The sequence below is a fragment of the Falco cherrug genome, chromosome 5 (assembly GCF_023634085.1).
Source record: "Falco cherrug isolate bFalChe1 chromosome 5, bFalChe1.pri, whole genome shotgun sequence".
In the NCBI taxonomy this organism is placed as follows: Eukaryota; Metazoa; Chordata; class Aves; order Falconiformes; family Falconidae; genus Falco; species Falco cherrug.
The window spans coordinates 67,308,417-67,334,083 of NC_073701.1; the positions used below are offsets into that span (position 1 = coordinate 67,308,417).

Sequence of the window (25,667 nt, forward strand, 5' to 3'; positions counted from 1 at the left end):
CCATGCACTGGACAGATATAAAAACAAAAATAAATTACTCTGGTCTTTCAGTTAGTGGATTCATGGCTTGCCATATCCATTCTGTCCTTGTACTTGCAGACAACTTTTGTATCCCACTGAGTTGCCTGGCTGCTGCTGAGGGCTTACTTTCATTTCCAGAAGACAGTAGTAACCAGAAAATAACCTTACAACATCCTTTTGAACTAGATATCTCTATCCTTGCTTTACAGGAAGGAACACGGGCAAAGCTGAATGGATTAGTGATGATTAAGCACTACTGGTTGTTTCTTCAATTCTGTATGTGCCAAAAGGAACTAATAATACTCTCTTATCATCACTTCTTGTCTGGTATATTTAAACTTCATGCTTTCCAGGGCAGCATTTGTCTCACTACCTGTTTGCACAGTGCTTACTGCTGTGCCATACTACTTTTAGATAGAGCCCCCTAGGCACTCCCAAACAGCTGCTAAGTTTACCTAAGGATACACAGGTATGTCGATAGCAGACATAGAGAACCTGATTTATTCTACTTGCTGCCTGTGTGAGCCAGTTTCCCAAAGGAAGCAGCATAGCTGTGCTAATCCATTAGCTTCACAGAGAGTGAATTCCAAGCACAGCAACTTGGTAGCATTCGCCTGGCTTCCAGGCTGATTTACAGTTTTGTTCATGGGCAGAGTAGGGAGTGGTGGTGTGTATGCTATCTGCAAAAGCCCGTGCAGCTGTGCCAAAAGATAGGCTGAAGATAAGTTTGTAGGTTTCATATTAGTTTGCAATCTTCAAAAAGAAACAATAAATGCCATTAATAAAAGTAGCAACCCTCCGGCCTAGTAAACAGAGTTCCTATAGATTGATAGCATTATATTGGCAATGATGCACTCCATATGCTCATGAAGGTTACAGGGCACATTTCCATGTAAACAGTCAAGACAGCAAACTTCAAATATTTGGAAGAAATGTTTATTTAACAACTGAATACATGCTAAAAGAAATAATTTACAGCAGCAGTTTCATTACGTTTTTTCTCTCCAGTTTTCTAGTTCCCATCTGAATTGAAGTGATAAATACAGAAGTAGAATTATGTACTATCCAGTGAGGCATGAGCTTAAAGAACAAGCACATAACCTTGGCACTGGTATAGCAAATAAACCACCTTATCAGCTGTGTGGCAAAATCTTGCATTTTAGTATTATGTTGAACACACCGAAATGGAGTACCTCTAGATAACAGTACTTTACATTGTACCTCCTTATCTAGTCAAAAATATTTACATCTCTTTTGGCTAATGCGTAGGTAGCAAAAACTGAACTATTAAACACATACCATTGATATTCACTAAATAATACATAAAAAGGATCAGTAAATGCGCATTCACATGCATTTAATTTAATTTTTTTTTTTTTTTTTACATAGTGACTTTATTGGGTCATGAAGATTTAACTCTGTTCTACAAAGATGAACATTTTCTCACTTTGATGTTGTAGTTTAACATAACCATACAGTTTTTAGGAGCCATTGAACAAATTCCCATCTTCAGTGATCCATGCAAGTGCAAAGTGTAGATGACTAAGATTCAATGCATTTTTGTTTCCTGCAAATGGATATCTTAAACCAAATCAAAATAGATCTTTCTAGTTATAAATCAAAACCTTTATTTCTCTCCAGCTTAAACACAGGTTTTTACTTACTTTTTTTAAAGTCTGTAACTAGAGGTTTAGAGGGTTTTGGTGATTTGCAGAAATACCTTTTTTACCTTTATCTTCAAACCTTATGTTGTTTTAAACAATAATGACACAAATAGGGGTATGAATTTTACTGAAGCTGTAGGGCATCTTGCTACACATGAATTCGTTAAGGACTATGGTCTTCAGAAAAAGTTCATTTCACGTCAGGATTAAATGGTGGTTTAACTTGACCATAATAAGAACCTGAAAATCAAAAATTTCCACTGCTGGCTTGATCTTCTGCCCTCTTATTTATATAAGCACATACAAAGACACAAACAAGACTACTCATATCAGTGAGGATTAGATTGATGTTTGTAAGATCTGATCATATCAATCATCCAATTAGACTGCCAGGTCATGGTGAAAACATTGCAACTTCTAGAATTTTGCTCCCACAGATTATCTTTCCCTGTATAGAAAAACATATCTCATCTCCTGACAATTTTTTTCTTCTTCAGGGGTGTTGAGACATTGGTTCTGATTGGATTTTTTGCAGCAAGTTGCTATAGAACCAGTTGCTATGAGCGTGGTAGAGAAAAAAGAAGTTAGACAGCAATTGCATTAATATGTGAAAAAGGAAACAAAGTCATTTAGGGTTTGTTGAAATCAACCTGTATTTTTCCCACTGATTTGTCTGAGGTTCATTTTAAAACTGTCTCCTTTTGTAACAAAGAGGATTCTAATGACTCGGTGGTACACAATAGCCCTACACAAAAGGCTAAAAAGTGTTCTGTGATTACAATTAAATAATTCAGCTGACAACAATGCTCAGAAGTTAATCATAAGCTGAGCTAAAAAAATTAATACTTCTGTGCAGGAAAGCACATAGCTTGAACCTATGTTTTAATTCACCCCCATTCAGCACATCTTGAAAACAAGGGAATTTAATGGCGTATTGAGGTTCACAGGAACCAAATTAAATGTAAGAGAGACTTAAGGTTGCTTTAAAACTGAATTCCCCAGTGCTTTCCTAAATCATGGCCTTTACAGGCTTGTCCTGGTCTGTTCAATGAATATTTTGCTAAAGAATTAAATGACAAAAAATCTTGCAAGTTCATCCCCTGCAAAAGATACAAGGGGGACTGAAGTGACTAGGCTGTTAGTGAAAATCCAATTGCTACAGAGGCAAGAAACCAAGGCTTCACCAATCAGGAGAATACTTGAATTAGTGAGTGGCAAGGAGACTGGGACGTATTGTGAGAGAAGCTGTCACAGCACTTGTGTTTACCGTATCTGATAAGCTGATAGTGTGGCGACTGATAAATTAAATAATCTGGAATGAATAACAATGAAACAGATCAGTCATCAATACAGACACACGTTTATATAAAAGCTCCTTTAGCAAACTAAGGACTTTGTTCTAGTAATTTTCCCCACAATGACATTACTTGAAACTATGTCATTTACGGACTCTACCAAGATAAAATATAGGAAGCTGGAGGAAGATGGTCTCAAAAGAACTGGACACCATAGAACTGGGGACCAAAGGCACATCTGTGCTGAGGTGAATAAATCCACTACTTATAACCCTAAACTGACACTTACGGTGCAAGTACATTGTCTGTTTTACCCTGTTGCTCTCCTGTATATAGAGTAAGACAGAAGTGCAGGACCAAATTATCTGTTAGTATAAACTAGTCTTAAGCTGAACTTCACCTATTTACTGCTGCAGCAGACTTTGCCCACAGATAAAACTGTCCCTTAGATCTTTAAACAGAGAGCTGGCTTCGAGGTTACTATTTACGTGGCCTAGTGTTGGTTCTTTGCATTTGGGTGATCTGGCCCACAGAAAGAATGGAGCACTGAGAATCAGTATTGTGGACACATTTCTACCGCTGAGCTGGGAACAAAACTCCTTAAACTGAATGTGAGCTTTGCTCATGGATATATGACAGTCTATGAGCCACAGTATTTAAATATTAGCATTCACGATATTTACGAACCAAGAAAGCAAGAGTGTAATTAGTAGAGGGTATTTTAATGCTATTTGTTGGTTTTTTTTAATTAAAAAAGAAAATATACAACTGAAAATCAATGCTCTCCTCTTCATTGGTTCAATCTATAGCAAGGTATTATACAAGTTGAATCGTTTCAAATACCATACTTAGAAAAAAAGAATGCAGAAGACTTCCATGCTGTACAGTGACTTTCATGTTAAAATAGCTTAGTTTTAAAATTATTTTGAAGTTACATGTCATATAGATTACTGAGAGGGGAGGAGGGTAACTGCAGTGTGACTAACTCCCCTGGAAGATTTTCCAAACAAAAGAGTAAAGCAGCTCATAATTGGAAGTTGTCTTCTTTTCCTCTAAACCAATAATTAGAAAGTACAATATTTCTAAGACAAAAAGTCTAATCTATTTTAGAAAAGAGCTAATGTTTGCTGCATATTTTTCATGGTACATTTAAATTATAGTTTTAATAAAATACATCTTTAGATCAAAGCTGAAAGAAGTCATCAGTAGTAGGCCAGTGTACTCCACATTTTTCATTCTTCCAAATGATGGATGGCTTATGTTGTTCAGATTTCCACAAAAAAATCTCATTCCATATTGTTTTTCCTCTTCTAGTACATATAAACAGGAGAACTGGTAGACAAAACAAGAACAAAATCCTTGTGTCCAATCACGTGTTTTAACTTTCATCAGCTTAATGAGTTCATGCAGTTTTATATATAAGTCTAAAAATGGTAGTGCTGCTGATGAAAGGTGGGATTTGTTTTTCTTTTCTTTAAGATGACAGCATGAAATACAGCATTTCATCTATATCTCAGGCAAAAGAGAAAGGAAAACTTGCCTGCTGAACACTTGCAGAACTTTCTGAGCAGTAAGCTACATCCGGACGAGTTATCATCCTTGAAACTCTGGTCTTTCTGGTCTTAGAATCAGAGCAGAGAGGAAGGACTTACTAGGAAAGTTAGAAATGGATTTTATTTAAACCTGGTGGAAATTGCTTGAACTTTCCACTCTTGTAAACATCCACATAATGCCATGAAAAGGTTCATGAATATTGCATTTTTTTCCAGTTATCTGTCTATACAAGTTTCTACTTGGATGAGGTTCCTAGAGGTAATGTAGCTCAGACACTCCGTGGTGCCCTCTCAAATTCATGGGTCCTCCTGTTCCTACCTTTTTTATTCTCTTGTAGGTGCTTCCACTTATTTGTATTCACCTGCGCATTGGCAGGCCTTTGCCGGCGTTGTTTGCGGTCTCTTTTCCAAACCTGCTCACAGAACTCATCCATTGTGTTGAGATTGGGGTGATTGATTAACTGCATGAAGTCTCTATACCAGATCTTTTGACTGGGGGTCATGCTGTTAGTAGCATCCTTCGTCTTGGAGGCATCACCATCTTCTTCTTTATGGAGCAGCTCTTCCAGGTGATCAGTATCAATTACTTCCAGGGTCACTTTAAGCAAAGTTTGCATGAAGCCATGCTCCACAGCATGACAAAAATAAATACCAGAGTCTCTCCGTTGAAGACTTCGTAGCAATAGGCCCTGTTCTGTCCGGATCATGCGATCATCCACTTTTATCTGTATTGGAAAAAAGCGGTAATTTCAATAGTTATCTTTCATATATATGCAACATTATCCTCTAGCCATACCAGTTCCTTAGTAGAAGTCCTTTCAGCTGGTAAAACTTGTCCAAAAATCCCCAAAACCATGTGAACGGAAAATGCTTTGACAGTCATCTGTAGTTATGAAAGGCTCAAATACTCTGGAAAAACTAATGATGTACTGCAAAGAGTTTGGGGGAATTAAGAATTCACTCCTTAGTCCCTACTACTGCTGAACAAAGATCTGCATCACCTCTGTCAGATGGACTTGCTGGTAGGATGACAGAAAATGCAAGCATATAATCAGCAGAGTCAATGTGGGTGCATTCAGCTATATTACTGAGGTTACATTTACTTTTAGTCAAACACAGATATATTTGTGGGAAAGGTTCTCTGTCTTCCTATTGTTCCTTAATACAGAAGCCCTTACGTATAGAAGTGGGTTCTGCATAAGCGGAGAATTTACCAAGAAACAAAAAGGATTAAATCCCAGAATTTTAATATTCAAAAGCAGATGTCCAAAATACTGTATTTTTCTGAATTAATTAATATCTAGAATAGGATTTAATTCTTTGAATGCACGTCACTGCAGACAGAAAAGGGCAGAAACCTGTATACTGCTCTCTCCACCTAAAATAAAGGCTAAATAAAGTGCTACTTTTGCAAATAAAGCAAACAGCAAAAATATCTAAAGCTGCTAATGAAACTAAGTATTTACTACATGTCTTTAAAAAAAACCCAAACCTTCAGAATAGTTTGGGTATATTTACAAATGCTTCAATGCAACAAGCAAGTTTTTGTTTCCTAGCTTGATCTCCCTAGCTAGCAGAGTAGATTATTCTCTTAAGATACATGTGACCAAGCTTGACAGTAACATGACTTGAGAACCTGGGTGAGTAATAACATGAGAATGTTGGTGACAAGAGAAGGAGAAAAATAAAGTATTAGCTTAGTGTAAAGCAAGGCCGGGGGGAGGGGAGGAAGTCAGCGTTTTTGCCTCTATGAATATTGCTTCTGCCGAAAACAATGTACAAGTTTTCATACCCTTGTGTCTGCTACAGTCCCCAGTTCTTCATTCTGTCTCTGCCTTGGCTGCAGTAAAGCCTTAGAGCATGCAGTACCTAAGGAGCGCTCCTGTTAGGCTGTTTCAGTCAAACAGAATAATTAAATTAATCCAGTTTGACCTTTTCTCACAGGCAGTTTTAAGGTCTTTATAATATTTAAGTTCATATAATCCTTGCACGATTCTTTAGGTGGCACTTAGATAGCATGCTAACTTTTTGTATTTCTGAGATATCTAATGGAATCCCAGTGTGTTTTGCTGGGTGTCTAACCAAGGAGAGGATATGAAGGTTTTCTGATGTAACAGTCTGTAAAATGTATTAGAGACCTTACGGGATTTTACGGTGATAAAAGTAAGAATATGGTGAAGAACAATAGAAATCAAAAGATTCCAGCGAAATTCTGCTAAACTAAAATACAGCTGAACATTATTTTGGGAAGTGTATCCTCATAGAGATGACTAGTTGCAGCTCTATTTTTTCTAGTGTACCTCTTCTTTGCGGTCATCATTTTGCTTCTGGAACTGCCAGTAGACTACAGCACGCTGAGATTTTGGACTGCACTCAAGAAAAGTGCTGCTATTCTCTACTCCATAGATAATCTTTTCCTCCAGGGTCTGACCACTTAGGTTCTCTGTAAAGCAAGGGGAAAAAAAAAAAGAAAAAGAAAAAAAGAAATAAATTTACCTGGAAAGAAAAAATTTAATTGATAAGTGAATTTGTTTGTTTAGAAATCGGGCTCCCTTAAGGTGTTAAAAGAAAAAAACCTTTTAAAAATTTTTCCACATATCAGTATGTCATTTGGAAAATCTCCATCAACATCTCTATCTTTGCAAGGATCCCTGGTATGTTATTGGTTTATTTTTAATTTTTATTACTTTTGTATTTTCAATCTTAACAGCTGTTAACATCTCAATATGTGAAGTTAATGAATTTCCTTTTGAAATTTTGTGCAAACCTCATTATTATTCATCAAGGAAAACATCTAGGACATGACAAGAATTTTTAACAGCAAACTGTATGTAGTGAGAAAACTCATGGTGTGCTTGCAGAATGTTTGTAATGATGCCTCCTGGGCTCTATGATCATAACACTTAGAGCAAAGTAATAAAACATGAGGCTATTTAACAGTAGTATAATGTGTTTAGATTATATGGCACTGCAGTTTGCTGAAGCTGTTAATGACCAGGAATAATGTTTTTGAGGAAACGATCTTCAATTAATCATTTCCTCTTATACTGGCATAATTTATGGAAATGTAATGAGGTTAATAAAGCAGACATTATGGGAGGGGAAAAAGAAAGTTAAATAAATTACTTCCTTTTGTAACAACAATGTTTCAAGTTATTCATCAACCTGCTGGAAATATCACACAGCTATAGGACTTATGTGGCATTTGATTCTTCCCCAATACCACAGAGGCTGTAAGGCATCGTATGCCAACTCTCCACCTTAGCTCTTTAAAATGCTGTTATGGACTTAAGTGGCAACAGTACAATAATCCTGGAGAGTAGATGGGAAGGAAGGGGTTGGTAAGCTATTTAACACTGTGCTGATCTCATGGGAGTCCTGCCTCTTTGCCGTTATTTGTCATTCTTTTCATTTTCCACTTTTGATCATTAGCATTGGAAATCTTTAAGGAACTTCTTTGGGTATGTTTTAATATGAAAATGGTGTCTAACCAAGTCCTCTCGGAGAAATCCTTTGTCAAGTTTTGTTTGCTTTCACTGTGCCTTTCCCACATTGGCCATGTTGTTTAGCAAACGCAGGCTGTTTGCTAGACAACTGAGCCAAAGGTAAAAACAAAATCTAGCTCCTGGTTTGTGTTGATACAGCAATCATATGCCTTTCCATAATGACTTGCAGCCCTGAGAGAGGATGAGAGATGGGATGGGGGACAGAACAGGAACTGGTGCTTGCCCAGTTCTCAGTAAGGAAACATCAAGTGGCCTATTCACACTGAACAAACAGCTGTCCTCTGCTGGATTGCAAACCTTTCGAGCAAGTATGTGGGGTGCGATATAAACAACTAAGTGAAACAACTTTTATGACATCTCTCACAAACCACATCCCTATGAAGAATGTCAGTGCACCTTTGGGCCAGGAAGACGGAGAGCGATGGAGGACCAAATTAGAGAGCAAAGCAGCAGGAGAAGGGTAAGGCAGCTGGAGGAGAATGTAGCCAAGAGTACCAATGGTAAGGTCTGAGATGGAGCATGGGTGAATTTGTGTCAGTGAAACAAAGGAACTGGAAGTATGTGAGGAGATTAACTGAATAAAACTAAAAGTGGTACAATAAAGACTGGAAATGGAAATGCATGGCTCATAACTCGTGGGTCCAGATTCAATGTTGTGAATGGCTGACTGATGTCCTGACTTTTCTGCTTCAAGTTAGGTACCCTAATTTAAGACCAGAATTCACATGACTGAGTGGTCAGCCAAAGATCTTCACAGTCCATGAGAGGCAGTTTGATATCTAAACTGGGACCCACAACACACAGCACATGTAGGGCTGCAGCATAAGACAGTCAGTAGGAAATGTCCCCTTTTATAGCCTGGGACATATACATTACTGCTCCAGCAATGTGTTTCTGTGAAACAGAGATTTACAAGCTTCCATAATAAAGGATGGAAACACAAGAGATTTCACCTTAGGATGCATGCTCTGTTTCAATTCCTCTCTCCTGGGCTCCATGTATTATGGTTGCAGAATGGCCCAACTTCAAGAAAAGCAATCTGATAGTTTGGGTGTTTGTATTGGAAATAGAGTTACCAAGTCAATCTCCTAAGCCTAAGTGGACTTTAAGTCCTCTTCTCTCACATCCTAAATAGCTGATTTAACCAGGAGGTTACACACTAGGTGGCTTGCAGCACCACTTGACTATAGTTTCCTGAATACAGCATAGTCCAAGTGAATTATCCAGGAGCAGAACACATGTAACACTGGTCTTATTAGACCCAAGAAGACAGTCTTCTAGATCCTAAATATCAGTACAAAAGACAGAAGTGGGTATATTTCTTTGACAAAGGTCCTACCACCCATGAGCAGTAGCAGAGTACACAGAGAAGTTTCCACTGGAAAACTTTGGTACCTAGGATAACCTTAGTATCTTAATAAGCTAGTTACAAGTTCTCATGGAAGTTACCTTGAAGGCAAGTGCTCTGATGCCATTTCAAATTTCTGAGTGTTTTCTCAGATCTGGTCCACAGCATTCTAGCATGTTAGAGGCCACCATGCACCTTAGATGGCAGAAGTCCCCTTTAAATTTCCTCACAACTCCAGAAAATACGGTATGGGTGACAGTCATGCAATGAGAGAGGAAGGATTTAAGAGATCCTTCAAATTCAATTTTCACAATTTAAGGGAGCAGAAGGCAGGTCCAGACATGTCTATAAAGTTCATGTAATATTGAGCACATGGAGTGCAAGAAAGTAAGCAGAGTGATAGAATAATCACAGGATCAGAGAGCAGCTCTGGGACTGAGGGAGAAGCTGAAGAGACCAGAAGGAAGAATGAAAGTCTGGGAAGTTCAGAAAAGCAGCTGGAGGAATTAGAAAACTATAGAAGTCATGAAGCTGGTTATGAAATTCAACCCAAAATCCTGTCTGAGAGCTGTAATTCCCAAAATGAATCCAACAGCAGTATCAGTTTACTGCACTGATAAATATCCTTTAAATACATCATTTCTGACATAACTGAAAAAGTATGAAAGGCTAAGTACTTATACCAAGATTGCTTTGCAGATGAAAGAATCTCACTATACATTTAAATTCAGAGTAATTCCTTGAGCTTTCCCTGGGATAAATCACCTAAAAAAAAAGACGCCTCTTCTTTGACAAATTCTTCAAAAAAAAGAACTCTTAATTTCTTGGCAGCGCTAGTACCTTAACCTTAAGAAAACCCAAACAACAACTTGTTCTTTAGCTGACACAAAGGTGGCCATGCTTTTAGATTTAACTATTAATGTCTGTCCACACACCTGACCAACTAAGGATACTCAGCTCCCTCTAATGTTGTTGTGCAGTCATTTTATACTACTTCCTTAGACATTTGCACAAAAGGGCAACTGAAAGAGCTACCTAAACCTTACTAAAAGCATTATTGTTTCAGACTGATATCAAAGTAGGTTTCTGTAATGTCTTTAAACGTGAGATATATGTTAAGAGCTCGTTCTTTTTTCTTCTTTCTGTTGGTTAACATAAAGAATCAACTAACGGTTACTGCAAAGGAATGTGTAGACAAGTAGTAAATGATTGCTTATTTTTGGCTACAGGCAAACCCAATTCTTCATCTGTTGTCCAGGAAACTGCTAGTCATAACGAAGGAAAAAATTCAGCATAAGTTGTCATAGGAAGTTTATGGGCCATTACAATGAACGATCATGCACAAATGACAAGCAAATATAGGAAAATTTTATAGATTTACAACTCAGAATTAATGAGAGAAAATTTCACTCAAGAACAATCTAAGACATTCATTAAGTATTTTGACAGTGGATCCTTCATATCTAGGACCTAGAACTGCATTCCCTCAGTATTATTTGTAAGTTACTGATTCTTCTAATCACATTGCCTTCATTTCACTGTTACATAAAATTATCACTGGTATCTTATTTCATATTTGTTCTGCTCATTTTGACAAAGCTGTATCAAAGCTCCTTATGATCAGGTGTACCATATAACAGCTTTTTCCTGACCTTGAGTTCTCATGACTGTTGTCATGAAAAAACTGTGTGGGATTACTCTCTTTCTTTTGAACATAAGTTATTTTTTCAGACAAACATGTTGACCAAATATGGAAGATATAAAACCCAAAGTGTTTTCATAGAATCATTTAGATTGGAAAAGATCTTTGAGATCACTAAGCCCAACCCTTAACACGGCACTGCCAAGTCCATCACTAAACCATGTCCCTAAGCGCCGCATCTACGTGTTCTTTAAACACCTCCAAGGGATGGTGACTCCACCACCTTCCCGGGCAGCCTGGTCAAATGCTTGACCACCCTTTACAATAAAGAAATTTTTCTTAATGTCCCATCTGAACCTCCCCTGGTGCGATGTGAGGCCGGTTCCCCGTGTCCTGGCGCTTGTTCCCTGGGAGCAGAGACTGACCCCCCTGCCTACAGCCCCTACCAGGCAGCTGTAGGGAGCCATCAGGTGCCCCTGAGCCCTCGCTTCTCCAGGCTGGCCTCCTCCCCAGCCCCCTGCCCGGCTCTGGACATGCTCCAGCACCTCAGTGTCCCTCTTGTAGTCAGGGGCCCAAAACCAAACACAGTATTAGAGGTGTGACCTTACCAGTGCTAAGCACAGGGGGAAATTTTGAAATACTTTTCTTGTCTATGAAGATAAAGAACATGCCTACAGTAGTATAAGGCACAGCGAGGGAAGGCAAGAGAATGTTAAAAACAGTGGACATGTGGTAGCCCAGATCATCATTTTACTCATGAGGAAAACTCCAGACAGTAAAAATGTAAAGGTAAGACATTCTTCTGCTGTTAAAAATAATTCACGTTTAGTGCCTGGTGAAATTTTCCTATTGGGGAACTGAAAATGTCATCTCAGCCCCAATATACACATTGTCTCATCTGCACTGTATACGTGTTACTAGTTATCATGCAACTGGAGATTTGTGAACTTTCTGCAAGTCCATAGCTGAAATCTAAATGAGTTGTACATTTGTGAATTCTCAAAATGTGACAACTGCATATTAATCACTCTATTCATACACTTTTCCAAACCCTTTTCCCCTCTGAGTAACTTGGCCTGAGTCTGACAACCAAGAAATAAAAAGAAAAAGCTACAGTAATGTTAGCTATGTGTTCTAAATGATTAGAAGGAAGATAGAGAAAACTATTACTGAAATGCAGTAGTGGTGAATTATAGCTGACACAAAAGTACAAGTTTGAACTATTTATCATTCTTGCTATTTCAGGGACTGGAAAGACATGAGGGTTGTGAGGTATCTCTGTTTTCAGCCACCTTTTCTTTATTTTGCTCAGAAATCTGTCCAGTGGTTTAACTGTTACTATAGGTGTACCATAAACATGAGTAATCATTTTTTTCCAGCAGAGGGAAGTATTGCCTAAGTGTTCACTTAACTTACAGCAAAACGGACATTTTTCATTTTCTGAGTGAAGATGTTCAGTATAGCTTGGCAACAAAATAGTAATTGTGAGAAGTTTATCAGCCAAACAATTAGAGAAAGGGAGATCTGATCAATACACTGTAAAAATGAAACAACCAACAAAAACAAAACCAAAGATGTCAAAGGAAACTGATGCTGAAAGCACACGGGACAGGCCTACTGCAAGGATCATTCTGATCTTAAGGGCTGCTAGTGTGGCTCCTACAACAAAGACCATCCCATTAGCCAAGGAGGTTATGTGTTTGATTATCATCCTATGCAGACTATATGAAGCAATAGGTACATACTTCTTCCTGTTCTAAAGGAGATATGACTCGTTTCTGACATAATATGCCTAGCCTGATGGTATTATCAGGTAAGTGAAGCAGAAGAATTAAAATGCTTAAAACTGGTAACTTGAGGAAAAAGAAAACAACAAAATACCCTAGTCTTTAGTGTCTGATCCAGGCCATTGTAAGCAATCTAAATTGGGATAATGATATATTATATTCATCTTTCACAGATGTTCAAGACAATTTCACCAACAAATCATTCACATGCTTCCTACTCTACTCATGCGCACTCTGTAAATTACATACAAATTAGTTGTACTTGAGTCATACCCATAACTCACCATGATGCTGCAGGTCTGAGCAGTGGGTAAGCGGGTCTCCATTTCGTATGTCTTGTCGTCTAGTACGTCTGCAAATATATTGGAAAACCATCAGTGACCTTCTCAGTGTTCAGCATTTACATTTGCCATGACAGAAGAGCAATAAATGGAACATATACAGAACTCCATAAGCCACAAGTGCCCCTAAACAACACTTGGAAGGAAATCATATTGCTGCCGCTATATTCTATGCATTATCACAGTTTGTAGAATCAGCCTTTACTCTTACAGGTAAAGTCTTCAGAAACTCGTAAATACGTATGTCTGGCACTGAACCTTTGAAGTTTATTTTAACTGTGCTGGCCATATTGATCACAGACAAATTCATTATTTGACTCGTAGATACAGGGACTGCGAAGGGATCAAAGTATACACAGTAGAGTTTAACACGCATCAAAAACATGAAGAAGCAACAGCTTTTTTGCAAGTACAGAATACTTTAAGTATCATGGCATCTTTTAGATAAATGAAATGTTAGGACGGCTGGCTGGTTTTGAAAGAATGTAAAAAAGCTGTATTTTCTACAAAATCAAAATTAAAATACATAATGATTTCAGCTGCTACAGATCTCATCAATATGTTTCTTATAAAACATTTTCCAAACCTGTTGTAAGTGTCTTTGTCTTTAGAATAAACATTTTGAAATATCATTTACTCCATCCTTTGAAGCTTGAGCCTCGGTTCTAGCTTTTATTGCATGTCCATTTAACATAGCATATTCTTTCCCCAGTTTTATTTCCACTGGCTCTTTTGGAAAAGATATTGATCTATGCAAAAAAAAATTGTTGTATTTTACAGAAGAAAGCTTTTTAATACAGTTTTATTTTGCATTTGTTGTTCTCTCTTTGTCTGCTCCTATTTTTATTCAAATGGCTGTGACACAAAATTCAACTGAGCCAGAGAAAAGTCTTTCATGTAAAAAAAAAAAAAAAAGAAAAAAGAAAAAAAGAAGAAGGCAAACAAAGATGTGTTTCAAGTGTGAGCACTTTACTTTAGGAATTGGAGAAAGCCTGAGGGCTTGCAAAATTAGAGGAGAACAAAGAGGATTAGGCTGCTGAACAATGCTGTGATTTCAGATTATGGCATCCAGCAACGGATATGCAAAAGTCAAGTAGCCTTGTAAAAAGCACTGTTGGTCACTCCCTTGTGACAACAGCCCACATTTTTTAAAAGCCATTGTTCTGCAGCACAGAGCCCATCTCTCTTCTGTTCACTAGCCTTATTAGCAGGCTCTCGCTAACAGCCCAGCATCAGCACACACTAAAGAGTTCTCACAGAGGCACCATCAGCTGCACAGCTGACTCCTCTTGCCTGAAATATTTTAACCATATTTTTTTCCATTGAAAGCTGCTGAAATATTAAACCTGAAGTTAGTTATGTGAAATATGGCAACAGGTCTTTTTTCTTTAGGAAAACCCCAAAACCTCATTATGTGCATTTCTTTATATTTTTCTGAATAAAGTTTTCTTTAAATTAATGAATTAGAACATCTTAGCATGTCTTAGTAAGAAGGAATCTTCTGTTGATTGATATATGATTCAAAAAAAAGTATTAATCCTGATTTCAGATATCATCTTCATAGTACTCATTGCCAATGAATAAAAAAATACACCCAAGACATAAAGAACCATAAAATTTTGTTACTCCTTCCTAAGTTTTGAAATGCAGCATATTTATATGATACTATTTGTAGAAAAGAAGCCTGTGGTAAGACTCATATTACTGTCAATGGAGTTTGGATATAATGTTTAGTTAGAATCTCAGGAAAATGTCGCACATATCACCATTGTATCAACATGATGATTTATGAAATATGAACCAGAACACATCTGCATGGGGTAAAGTTAAGTGGTCACACTACGGGAGCTCTGAACTGTCATTTAGACTTGTAAAATACACAAAGAAAAGTAAATTAAATTCATGGCTCATAAAAGCTTTTTTTTAAAAAAAAAGAAGAAAAAACCCCCTAAAACAAAATAAAAAAAAACAACGCCCAAAACCAGCGATTAGCAAAGCATCTGTGCAATTGCCTCAGGACTCAACTTTCCCAATATTTCTGGAGCCTAAATGTTGACATTTAAGCTGTTTCCAGCAACGTTGATTTTGCCATAGATGCATTCAAAGCTGGCTTGAGACAGTGGGTACAGCAGGTACCAGGTGAGCAGAGGATGCTCTCCCCCAGTAACAGACCTTTGTTTTGCTGCTGCTGCTGCTAAGGGGAAAATGTGGGGAAGGAGGGGGTGGGGGGCACTGGCTGTTTCCAAATGCCTTGTCAGGATCCCAGCCTCCCAGGACTGACTTCTTTCATAGTGGCCTCAAGAAGAGTAAATTCTACACCCCAAGGCTTTTCCATAGCTATGCAACCTAGTTTAGCCCCCGTAACCCTGCCCCTTAATCCCTGGAAGGAGAGGTCTCAGTCCTTTTACCCCTGATGGCAGCAGTGAGCTTGGTCTGCTGCTTAATAAATTAGAGAGACAGATAAGGAAGAGGTAAAAGACCCTATTTCTTCTATCAGTGTAAGCAAATGAAAGGATGATATGCTCTGTGGGTCTGGAGATGGGCTGGGGGTAAGAATGGGTGCTAGGGAATGCTGAGAAAGGGTGACATTCAGGGGCAAAGATTAGTGGGAAGGTAGCAGAGAAGAGTGATTCAGCAATTCCTGAGCGATTCCTCCTGCGACTCAGAGGCAGTACTCACCCACACTGACTTCTAACCCTTAAAACTTTTAGATAAATCAATCTCTTGGACTGCCCTTGAAAACCTCAGTTTCCTCGCTTTCCTCCTCCTCCTACACAGAAACTGCCAAACTCCCAGCACAAATTTGAATTTGGCCCATGCAGCTGAGAAAATTTAACCTGCTCTTCTTTTGGGATGGGTTCAGTTTCTCTTTTTTAAAAAAAACTTTTTTTTGAAGAATATCACAAAAAGCTTGCCTCAGATTAACACTGTTTCCAGTACAGAAATAGAACCTTATGTTCCATAAGCAGCTTTTTCTTTTGTCATCAGTATTTGTTTAGGATACATTGTAATGCAAACCTTGAAATTTTAATCCCCTCCATCCAAAAAGTCTGTGACACAACTGCCACCCACCATTAACCACATTTCATCTCCTGCAACAACCCATCCAGATCTGGAATTTGGAGTCCAGACATTCTCAACTGAGTTTTTGCTACCAGCAATTTTATGTGTATAACCCTTTAGGTATATAAACCCTTGGATTCCTTGTTTCTTCCTAAGTGCAAGATGTTTGGCATATTTGATTTAATGTGAGCACTTTTTAATCATTTCATTCAAATTATCATGGGAATCTCAACATTACATGTTGAGAACATGTCTGTTCTTATTTGCAGGTGACTATTCAGTTATTCCTAATTTCTACCTCAGTATCTAAGAGCTGTTCAGTAACTAGCTTACATACTTTAGGAGAAATACTTTCAGAGATAAAGGCAGGCAAATAAAATATTATTTTAAGTCTTCAGGCAATGAGGACTTGTAAATTTTTTATAAAAAATAATGTACATTTTTTATAAAAATAATTTTTTTAACTTGCCAAGCCTGTTTTCCCTTAACCTTTGCATTGCAAAGCCTTTAGCATCAGTGCAGAGTGCTTGGAAAAGATTGGTTTTTTTGATCTAGTACACTTAGACACATATCAGCACATACAAGTTATACTTTTGAATAATAACAATAATGCTATATATCACTAAAAAATATATTTCCATTTATGTCCAAACACTTTATAACATAAATATTTCCTTTGACTTAGAATTCATAAAAATGCAGGATAATTTACTTGGGCAAGTAATTATTTTATTTTAATATCAAGCCCCCTCCTCATGTTAGAGAAGAGGAATTTTATTTTCTTTTTGCTGTTTATTACCGAGTATAAAGTTATGAATCAATTTCAGAGACAACTCCTTTCTGAATGTTTTCTTACAACAGCTTTTTAAGCCAATCCCAGAAGCAGAGTGTTCCCTTTAAATCATCAGGACTTCATATTGCTTGTAACTCCCAGAATTATGTTTTCTTTGGAAGAGGAAGGGCTCCAGTTTACCATCCCATGAAAAATTTCCAAAGCCCTCTGGTCATATTGAGACCATCAGTTAAAACAAATAGCAAACCATGCAGACATCTGAAACTGTCCCTACCTCTTAGCAGTGGGGAAGTAACGTGAGCAAGATGAACCATCCCAGGCACAGTAAGGGTCTCTCGCAAGGCAACACTCAGCACATGCTTTTCCATACACATCACAGCGGTGTAAAGGAAGCTGTGAAACCCCAGTGGCTGAGCCAATGTAGAGCTGTTGCTGTTATGAAAGTTAAAAAGATAAAATTAAAAAAAAAAAAAAAAAAAGCAAATTACAAATACAATAAAGGATCACAATCCTGGTATACATTAAAGGAATGAGAAGATAATTGTCCTCAGGATAAAAAAACAAGCCAAAACAAATAGGAAAAACTTTGATTTTTGTATGAGGCTCTCAGTGGCTTCCCTAAACAGTAAGAAAAATTAAAGTACTCTTCCATTCTTTTCTTTTTTATTCAGGTCCCTGCACTGGGAAAACACTATAATCAGTGAAACACCACAATGGAGACTATGCTTTAGAAAGAAATTCTAAAATTTAAAGAAAAAGAAAACCAACGTTAAAGTAAATTTCTTATATATGACCTTGATTTGTGTATGTATGTGGGCAAACCTAAAGCAAATTATTTCAGACTGATTATAAGGTATTTCAGCTGGGAAGCCCTGTCCCACACACATTTCTTTGCACGACTGATAATTCTGATGCTTCATACTCTTTTCTATAGGTCACATACTCTAATTGAAACATATATTTAATGAGGGAAGATGGCTTGCTTTGTTTTGGATAAAAGGCAGCATTGAGTGAAAGATGTAGTTCAAAGCAGAGAGAAGCCATGAAGTAAATAAAAAACTATGCGTACAAAATGAACTACAGCTTTGCATGGCATCACAATAGAATATCTTGTCTCTCTCAATTTCCTCTCTGATATCAAATTCATGTGGTCCATTAGGGAAGCTGGTCCCCTGAGGGACATAAGGGAACTGAACTATTGATCCCACGTAAAAGTCCAAACAGAGATATTTAAGCTTCAGCACTAATTCACAAAGAAAACAAGTATGAGTGTAATAAGCAAATACAGTTCCCTCTGAGATGCAAAACTAGGAGAAAACAAAATAAATAGATAAACAAAAAATAAATAGTATAATCCTTCTGTTTTGGAAACACTGACACTTTGCTACCAAAAGCTTAAACTTTGTTACCCAGCACCCATGGTGGAGTGATTAATGAATTTCTTTTTAAGGTCCCACTCCAAGCAGTCTCACCAAAAAACCAGAAAGTTGTATTCATTTTTCTTTCTTAGAAATCATAAAGCTGGTGTGAATAATAGGATTTCAAGAAATGTTATTAAAACTCTTCATTTCCTGCATTGTGATGTCACAGAGGCACCATTTCCAGGGAATTTGGGGACAGAAGGTGGCTGAGGTCACCTACCTACTAGAAATGATGAGCACTGGATTACCAGGAGACAGCAAACCAAAAAACACTCATAAAAGGTGTTGCATTGACTTCTTTCAGAGATAGCAGCTTGGCAGTTGATACAGACACATTAATTGTAACAGAAACATCTCTGCATTTATATAAACACCAGTATATTCCCAGGGAAAATATGACAAGGGAAATTCACTGGTAAATTGAAAACTAAGCCCTTTCTAAGCAGCTGCTTCCGTCTATTATAGTGCCATAGCTGGGTTGTAAACCCATATTCTCTGGGCAAGGATCTCTGACCACACAGAGCTCTGCACGAAGCCTTAACTGTACTCACCGGTCCCGAGCTAGGGCTGTATCCTTGAGAAGCAGATGACAGGCAGCAGACGTGATAAACTGATTCTCTCTAACTTAAGTCACTTAATCAAGTACCCTGCTTAAGGGTACATTCTGCAGTAAAATAGCAGCAATTCCAATCTTAGGTGACCTAACTATTTCTCAGGGGATGCTTTTTCTCTTTACTGATTATGGAGGCAGCAGAGGTCAAATTAGAGCTTCAGTTAAGTATCTTAAATGTCCAGATGGTATTGATCTGAGTCCTATGTAATTGTGGCATTAATATCTATATAAGCATGTAGCAACGTGTGGTGCAACTAATGTAAAAATCAACCCAGTGAATGTAGAATGCACATGGGAAAATAAAGAAGACTGGTGTAATGGTGTATGCACCTTTGTAACCAATTTCATTTTGTCAGAAATCCCTCCTGATTTCTAATAAATGTCTTTAGAAGTCTTTAGAATTAAAGAATTACCAGAAGCACATGGGTGTGTGTGTGTGTGTGTGTGTGTGGAGAATGAGGCCAAGATAGGGTTACTTACAGGTTACTTAAAGATTCTATTCCTTGTAGATAAGTTCATAAAGTTCAGTCAGTGAACTCTAGCATGTGTTTCAGGTGCTGTACAGCCTGAAGGCTGCTGCCCTGTTTGCTGCTCTTCTGATCACTGTTTTAGACACCAGCTGGTGGTCATTATTCTGGACACTAATAATACATAAACCCAGGCAGTATTAAATTCAGAAAACAGCAATAGAATGACTTGCATCAATGGTCTGACCTTACTTTGCTGTACAGTCAAACTGCCTTTTGGACAAAGAGTGTCTCCAAAGAGGATGGTAATTTAATAAATCAGGTGATTGGAGGTGGGGGAGGTGGGTAGGGGAGTTTTCTGCTAAAAATTCTTGCAGGCGTATCAGAACTCCAGAAAAGCTGAGGAGAGTAATATTTTAAGCAATTCAATGGTTTGTTTGCCTCATGATGCTGCACAAAATGCAGCCTTTCCCTAGAAGTCAGGCAAAGAGATTACTAAGAATCTTCTATTTGCAATTAAAAAAGAAAAAGAAAGAAGATGAAAAAATGTCATGCTTAAAAAGAACTTAGGCAGCATATTAAAAGGTATTTTAAGAAGCATGAGGTTTAAATAGTACTTCATTTAATTTCATGTCTTGAAAAGTAACTGATGCAGAATAGTTCAGGGGCTATTTAAGTGACATATCCATTTTGAGCTGGTCCTTTCTACATGCTCACTATGGACAGAAATGGCAAATGTGAATAAAATTCAGTACTTTGTGAAAAATACTATAGAAGTAATCACTAAAATCTTTCTGAAGTTCTTTTCCTTGCCTTTGACTAAGAATCTTACGGAGGAAAACCAAAAGCTCTTTGTAGCAGTTCACCAGTCAAGAAGCTGGCCTGTATCAGCCGAGGATCTCCTTGGATCTCCCCCATCTTACCAGAAATCCAGTGGCTTTTTGAAGCAGACAATCACAGACCTGACCCTGAGAAAAAGATGAGAGCTTGCTCCACAAGAACTCACTTTTAATTGAAAGCTAGGCATGACTTTTTGGCTTGCTTCCACATTTGTAGTTCAGAGGGAAAATTACGGTGCCCGCCCCCCCCCCCCCCCTCCCCCCCCCCCCCAGCCCAACAGGCTGAGAGCCAAATGGTAGCCAGGGGCTCCCTGTGCAAGCCTGGCTCCCACTAGAATAGTGAATTTAGGCAGCTGTAGGATGTTCCAGTGGCTCTAGGATGCTGTCCTCTAAAGGCTTGTGTCTATCACCAGCTGTGCATAAGTTTGTTGAGGTGATAAGGTTACACAAGCCTAAGGCTCTGAACACAATCAGAAGGGATACATAGCTTCACTGAGAAAATAAAATTTCTCTGAGTTAAAGACAGAAGCATTGAGAAAGACTGTAAAAAGTTTTAGTCTTGCACATAAAGACTAGATTTCCTTACTCAAAATCACTCTCGCTCAAGGGCCAAATTCATACTCAGAGAGAGACACGGGAGCTGTAGAGGTCTATATAATTCAAAACTCAAGTGAAGTTCTGCCTCTGAAGAGCTTTGAGATTTTGGTCTTTAGGAAAAGAAGTAATTTGTAACATACCATATTGGCACAATGGCAAAAGAGGTAGCTTTGACCCACCAGTGTAGCAAAACATTTTAAACCAAGAAGAAACAGCTTGTACCACATTTTTAGAATTGGATGAAAGAATTGTTAGTGAAAAAACTAAAACAAAGTGATTGCTTTAGAGTTATTCAATAAGATATGTTGGTTTTACTGTTTACATTTCATGCTCCCGCTTTCTACAATGCCTAGAATTATCATGCTGTTATATGAAAACCATCCTGCCTATCAGAACACAATGAAAAAAGTGTTTGAGTTATAGAACTACAGTATTTTTAAATCATAAGTATAAAATGGAAACATGTTGTTATATACTTATTTGATACAAAGACACCGTGCCAAAAGCTGTCATACTGTATCATGATTCTGTCACTTTTAGCCTGAGGTTGGTTGATTTTTCATGAGCTTAATTCTGCCTGAAAAACTTGTGGTTTATGCTCTTTTTTAGTGTTAAACAAGTTTAGCAGTATAAATTTGTTTTCAAAAGACTCAGGAAAAATTGTAATCTCTCCTGAATAACTAAAGATGCTTTGAAGAACAAGTATGAAAATGCATGGTCCACCATCAAATATGATTGGCTGCTTTAAGGGAATCTACTTATAAAAATAATCCAAAGCAGAGCATTTTGGTATGATGTGAACATATATACAACTTGACAGGTTTGTTTTTAAATATCCCAGCATTCAATAGTACATTTTTTTTTGTCCTGCCATTATTGTTGTTTTAGGTGGTAAACTATGTTAGAAGTGTTCTCAAAATGTTTTCTGTCAAAGACGTGACTGTTTTCAGACAACTTTCCCAAATACTGTGAATTCTGAATTAAATATGCCGCATTTCAAACATAATACTGGGCTCTGTCCATTACAGAATGAATTCAACTTCTGTTCAATATTGTATAGAGTGAGGTACATGAATTAACTCAATCTTATTTGTAACACACCAAATTTTTAGTGTACCCAGTCCTAGAAGTAATACCAAATCCTTTCTTTACTGACAATGACATTAATGGAAAAGTTAATGAGTGTGAATAAGTTGCTTATATTTACCCAATTAGGCTCCAAATCAACAGAAATACAGGGGTGTGGGGTGGGGAAGTTTTATTATGTTAAATTTGATGTTAAATTTTATGACTCGGACTCCTTAGACAGGAAATGACAACAGCTGGGATCCATCTACTTAATTCCAGGCAGAGCTGGAAGACATGCCCCTAATACCCACTTCGCTCCTGGACTACAATCCAATATTCTTTGCACAACTACATAATTCACCAGCTGCTTCACAAAAAAGTCTAATAATAATTGCCCATATTTGCTCAGAAATGCAGGAATCACCTTTACTGTAAATCAGACAAAACTTTACCTACACCCACTGAGAAGTCCAATTCATTTTAGTTATGGTCTGCTCTACAATGAAGGCTATACTACATATCTTTTCTTTAAGAAGTTAGTGTACTCAACAGGAAGTAGGAAATACAAATTCTGGAGTCTGAAACCCATATCCTAACCGTGTCACTGAATCAGAAGGCCATCGAAAATTTGGACTTAAATTACATCTACCCTCTTTATTAAAGCCGAATGGTGCACGACCAGAAATGGAATGGGCATTGGGCAGAAAGACGGGAGGATGTCTCATTTCCCATCTTTGCTTTCACTATCTGCATTTTATCCAATACTATTCCTACAGGCACAAGAACTAGTCCCATTAAAGTAATGGACCATGTCTGGCCACTCCCTTTGAACAGTTTCTCTGTCATGTCAACATGCCATAATGTGTTGGGTTTTTTTTCTAGAGAGCCTCCAGACTCCAGACCAGTTTGTGTTTAGTTTCCACCTTACCAGTAACACAAACTAGACTTTTCCTTTCTGCTTTGCTTGTCACATTTTCCTGAGAAACTACTGATGTTTATGTAAAGGGATGTGATGCTGCTGCTGTAATTAATATGTCTCTACTGGCTGCCAAGTTACTGTCTCTAAAAGACAGAGACCAATAAATATTTAAAAGTGATTTAATGTTTGTGCACATAGTACCTGTTTTGTGGAAATCTTCATTGCTGAAATAACAGTGGGTTCCTAAGGGGGGGTGGGAAGAAAAAAAAAGAGAGTTAAAATCTAAATTGTGCTCTATAACTCTATAAACGTAAAAATTCTGCTAGAATTCTATTTGCCCAACCTAGAAACCCTGAAATTAAACTAGACATTCATTAGTAATAGTGCTTCTTGTTTTCTGCACTACAATAATTTCTAGCTGTAAGTGAATTAGAATGCATGTACATATCTGGGTGCATCTTTGATTGCTGTGCTGATTGTAGACATATAAATTTCCATGATTATAACAGTTTCATTGTGATTACTTTGTTACTAGTTTCATATCTTGAAATTAATTTCCACACTTAATATTAAAACTACATTTAAAGAACCTCCCAAGTAATATGAAAATAATAATGGCTGTACCAAATATGTAGAAATGATGTAGATACTATATATTAAAGGTGATGACACTGAAATAAGCAACAGATTTTAACCATATCAAGGTGAAAAAAACCACTCCTGTGAAATTTTATTCATAAGAACAAGCTCTAATCCCAAGCATAAACTTGTTGACTTCAATACATTAGTCACATACAAAGAAGTTGCTCGTATTTGCAGAACACAGAACTGAAATTGGCAAGAGGTTTTTTGCAGCATGGAATACCCATTATTTAATCATCCAAATATGTCATTAGGGGAGTTACTGTTCTCTTAGCTAAGTGTACTCTTAATTACACTTATTTGTAGTAAGCAGATGTGCAACTAAAATCTATTTTCTTACATGATAGACTGTAGGAAATATTTAACAGAATGAGTGTATTTAAATCTGATTAAAAGATTGTTACACCTTTTAGGCCTAGTGGCTTGAACAGATTTTAATCTTGAGCATAAGTGGCATAATTTGGTTACAAAGTGTGCAAGTCAATTCTATATGAACTTTATTTCATCTAAAAACCTGCTATTGATCCCACGCATCATACTTTTGGCTGTGTACTTTAATAAAGTCCCTATTAAGCTTTTACACTTGTGTAGCTTTCAGCTGGCTTACCCTGAGAGAATCTGATATGGGTCAGTGGATGTTATGCATGTGGACTTGCCTTTACAAATGGGTTAATAGACCTTATATTAGAAAGCATCAATTAAGTGTAACATTTGAATGAAAATTGAACTCATTAGTCTGTTTGCTCAGGTGTTCAGAGAAATATTGCAGAAATGGGGTTAAAAGAGGTATTTGTTATTGATATAACACATGGAAGATTTTCAGTTTTCTGGAATTATAAATGGAAAACATTGTATTCAGCACACTGCAGTTTAAGCATCAAAATACATTGTTTATGATGCACAAGACTCTTTAGTAACTAAAGAAAACTTACATTTGATTAAGGCACATGCAAAATTTGTTGCAAATTCCCTATTGAAAGACCCATTTCTTACACATACAAATTCTTATTCCACTGAAGTACATTAATGCACTCTTTAAGGCTTAAATATGTGCCAAAGGAGATAAATGAGCTTTCAAGTAGATCAGAACACTAAAATTGTTTTCTGCAATGAATAAATACACATCTGAAGTAAAGTACCAGATCTGAATTTGCTATTAACCATTCTACTTGTGTGAAGCCTTTCTGAAATAAAACTTTCACTCCATTTATTTTCTTTCTTTTATATTTCTCTGATCTCCTTTAGCTTGGCACTTCTTCATTTAGGGAAGAGACTCATACATTATCAACAATTGCCAAATTACCCTGCATTAATGTAATGACTTTTGCGTGTATAAAAAAGAAGAAAAAAGCTGGGAGCCACAAATTACTTGTCTCATTTTTTCCTCATAGTTTCTACTTTATTTTGCTGCTTAAAAAAAAAGAAAAGAAAGAAAAGACCCTGTATTTCTGCCCTTATAAAAAACATGGATTGCAGAAACAGAAGTATCTGTTTTCCAGTGGTATCTTGCACTCAAAACAGTGGTTTCTGTGCAAGATTGGTACCAGTAAAGGGAAGAGTGTCCATAAGAAAAAAAATAAAATAAAAAAGATATACAAGCTCTGTTTAAGTATGTTGTGTCTGTTCAGAAACTGAAGATAAATGGATGGCAACAGAGTATGATGAGGACATGGTGGCTGGGCCCCTGTGGCAGGTTTGGAGCACAGTCCTTGTTAGCACATCAGGAGTGGGACCACACGACATGGGGCTCTCTGAGCATGCCAGAATCATCTTCATGCTGTCAGATTAACCTCACACTCCCAGCTAGGTATCAACCCCACAAAAGCCTGGATCTTGTGAAATGGTGCCATAAAACCGGCACTGACAAAAAGAATAACATGGGGAATGTAAATGATTCGTTGTTGTGTACGAAACACAAGACATCCCTGGGTTCTGTCTGGAAAGTGTTTGAAAGGTTTACTCAGCCTCAACTTGCAGGAGTGCCTGTGGGATGCCTTACTTTTTAGGTAGCTCAGATAGGAAAAATGGAAGAGACTGATTTTCACGAGAAAGTACTAAAAATTAGGGGGTGTTTATGGTGTCTTGTGT

General features: G+C 37.4%; 1 protein-coding gene across 1 annotated transcript in view; it reads right to left on the reverse strand.

Annotated features, from left to right (window-relative positions):
- Window positions 1–3,683: 3,683 nt before the first annotated feature.
- SEMA3A (semaphorin 3A) overlaps window positions 3,684–25,667 on the reverse strand; it is a 170,176-nt gene continuing 148,192 nt past the window's right edge. Inside the window, exons 13-17 of the mRNA XM_055712532.1 lie at window positions 23,139–23,180; window positions 17,288–17,445; window positions 13,101–13,168; window positions 6,834–6,976; window positions 3,684–5,258 (exon numbers count right to left, since the gene is read on the reverse strand). Coding sequence (XP_055568507.1) covers window positions 4,803–5,258; window positions 6,834–6,976; window positions 13,101–13,168; window positions 17,288–17,445; window positions 23,139–23,180 — 867 coding nt within the window. The 3' untranslated portion in view covers window positions 3,684–4,802. The remainder of the gene's footprint in view (window positions 5,259–6,833; window positions 6,977–13,100; window positions 13,169–17,287; window positions 17,446–23,138; window positions 23,181–25,667) is intronic.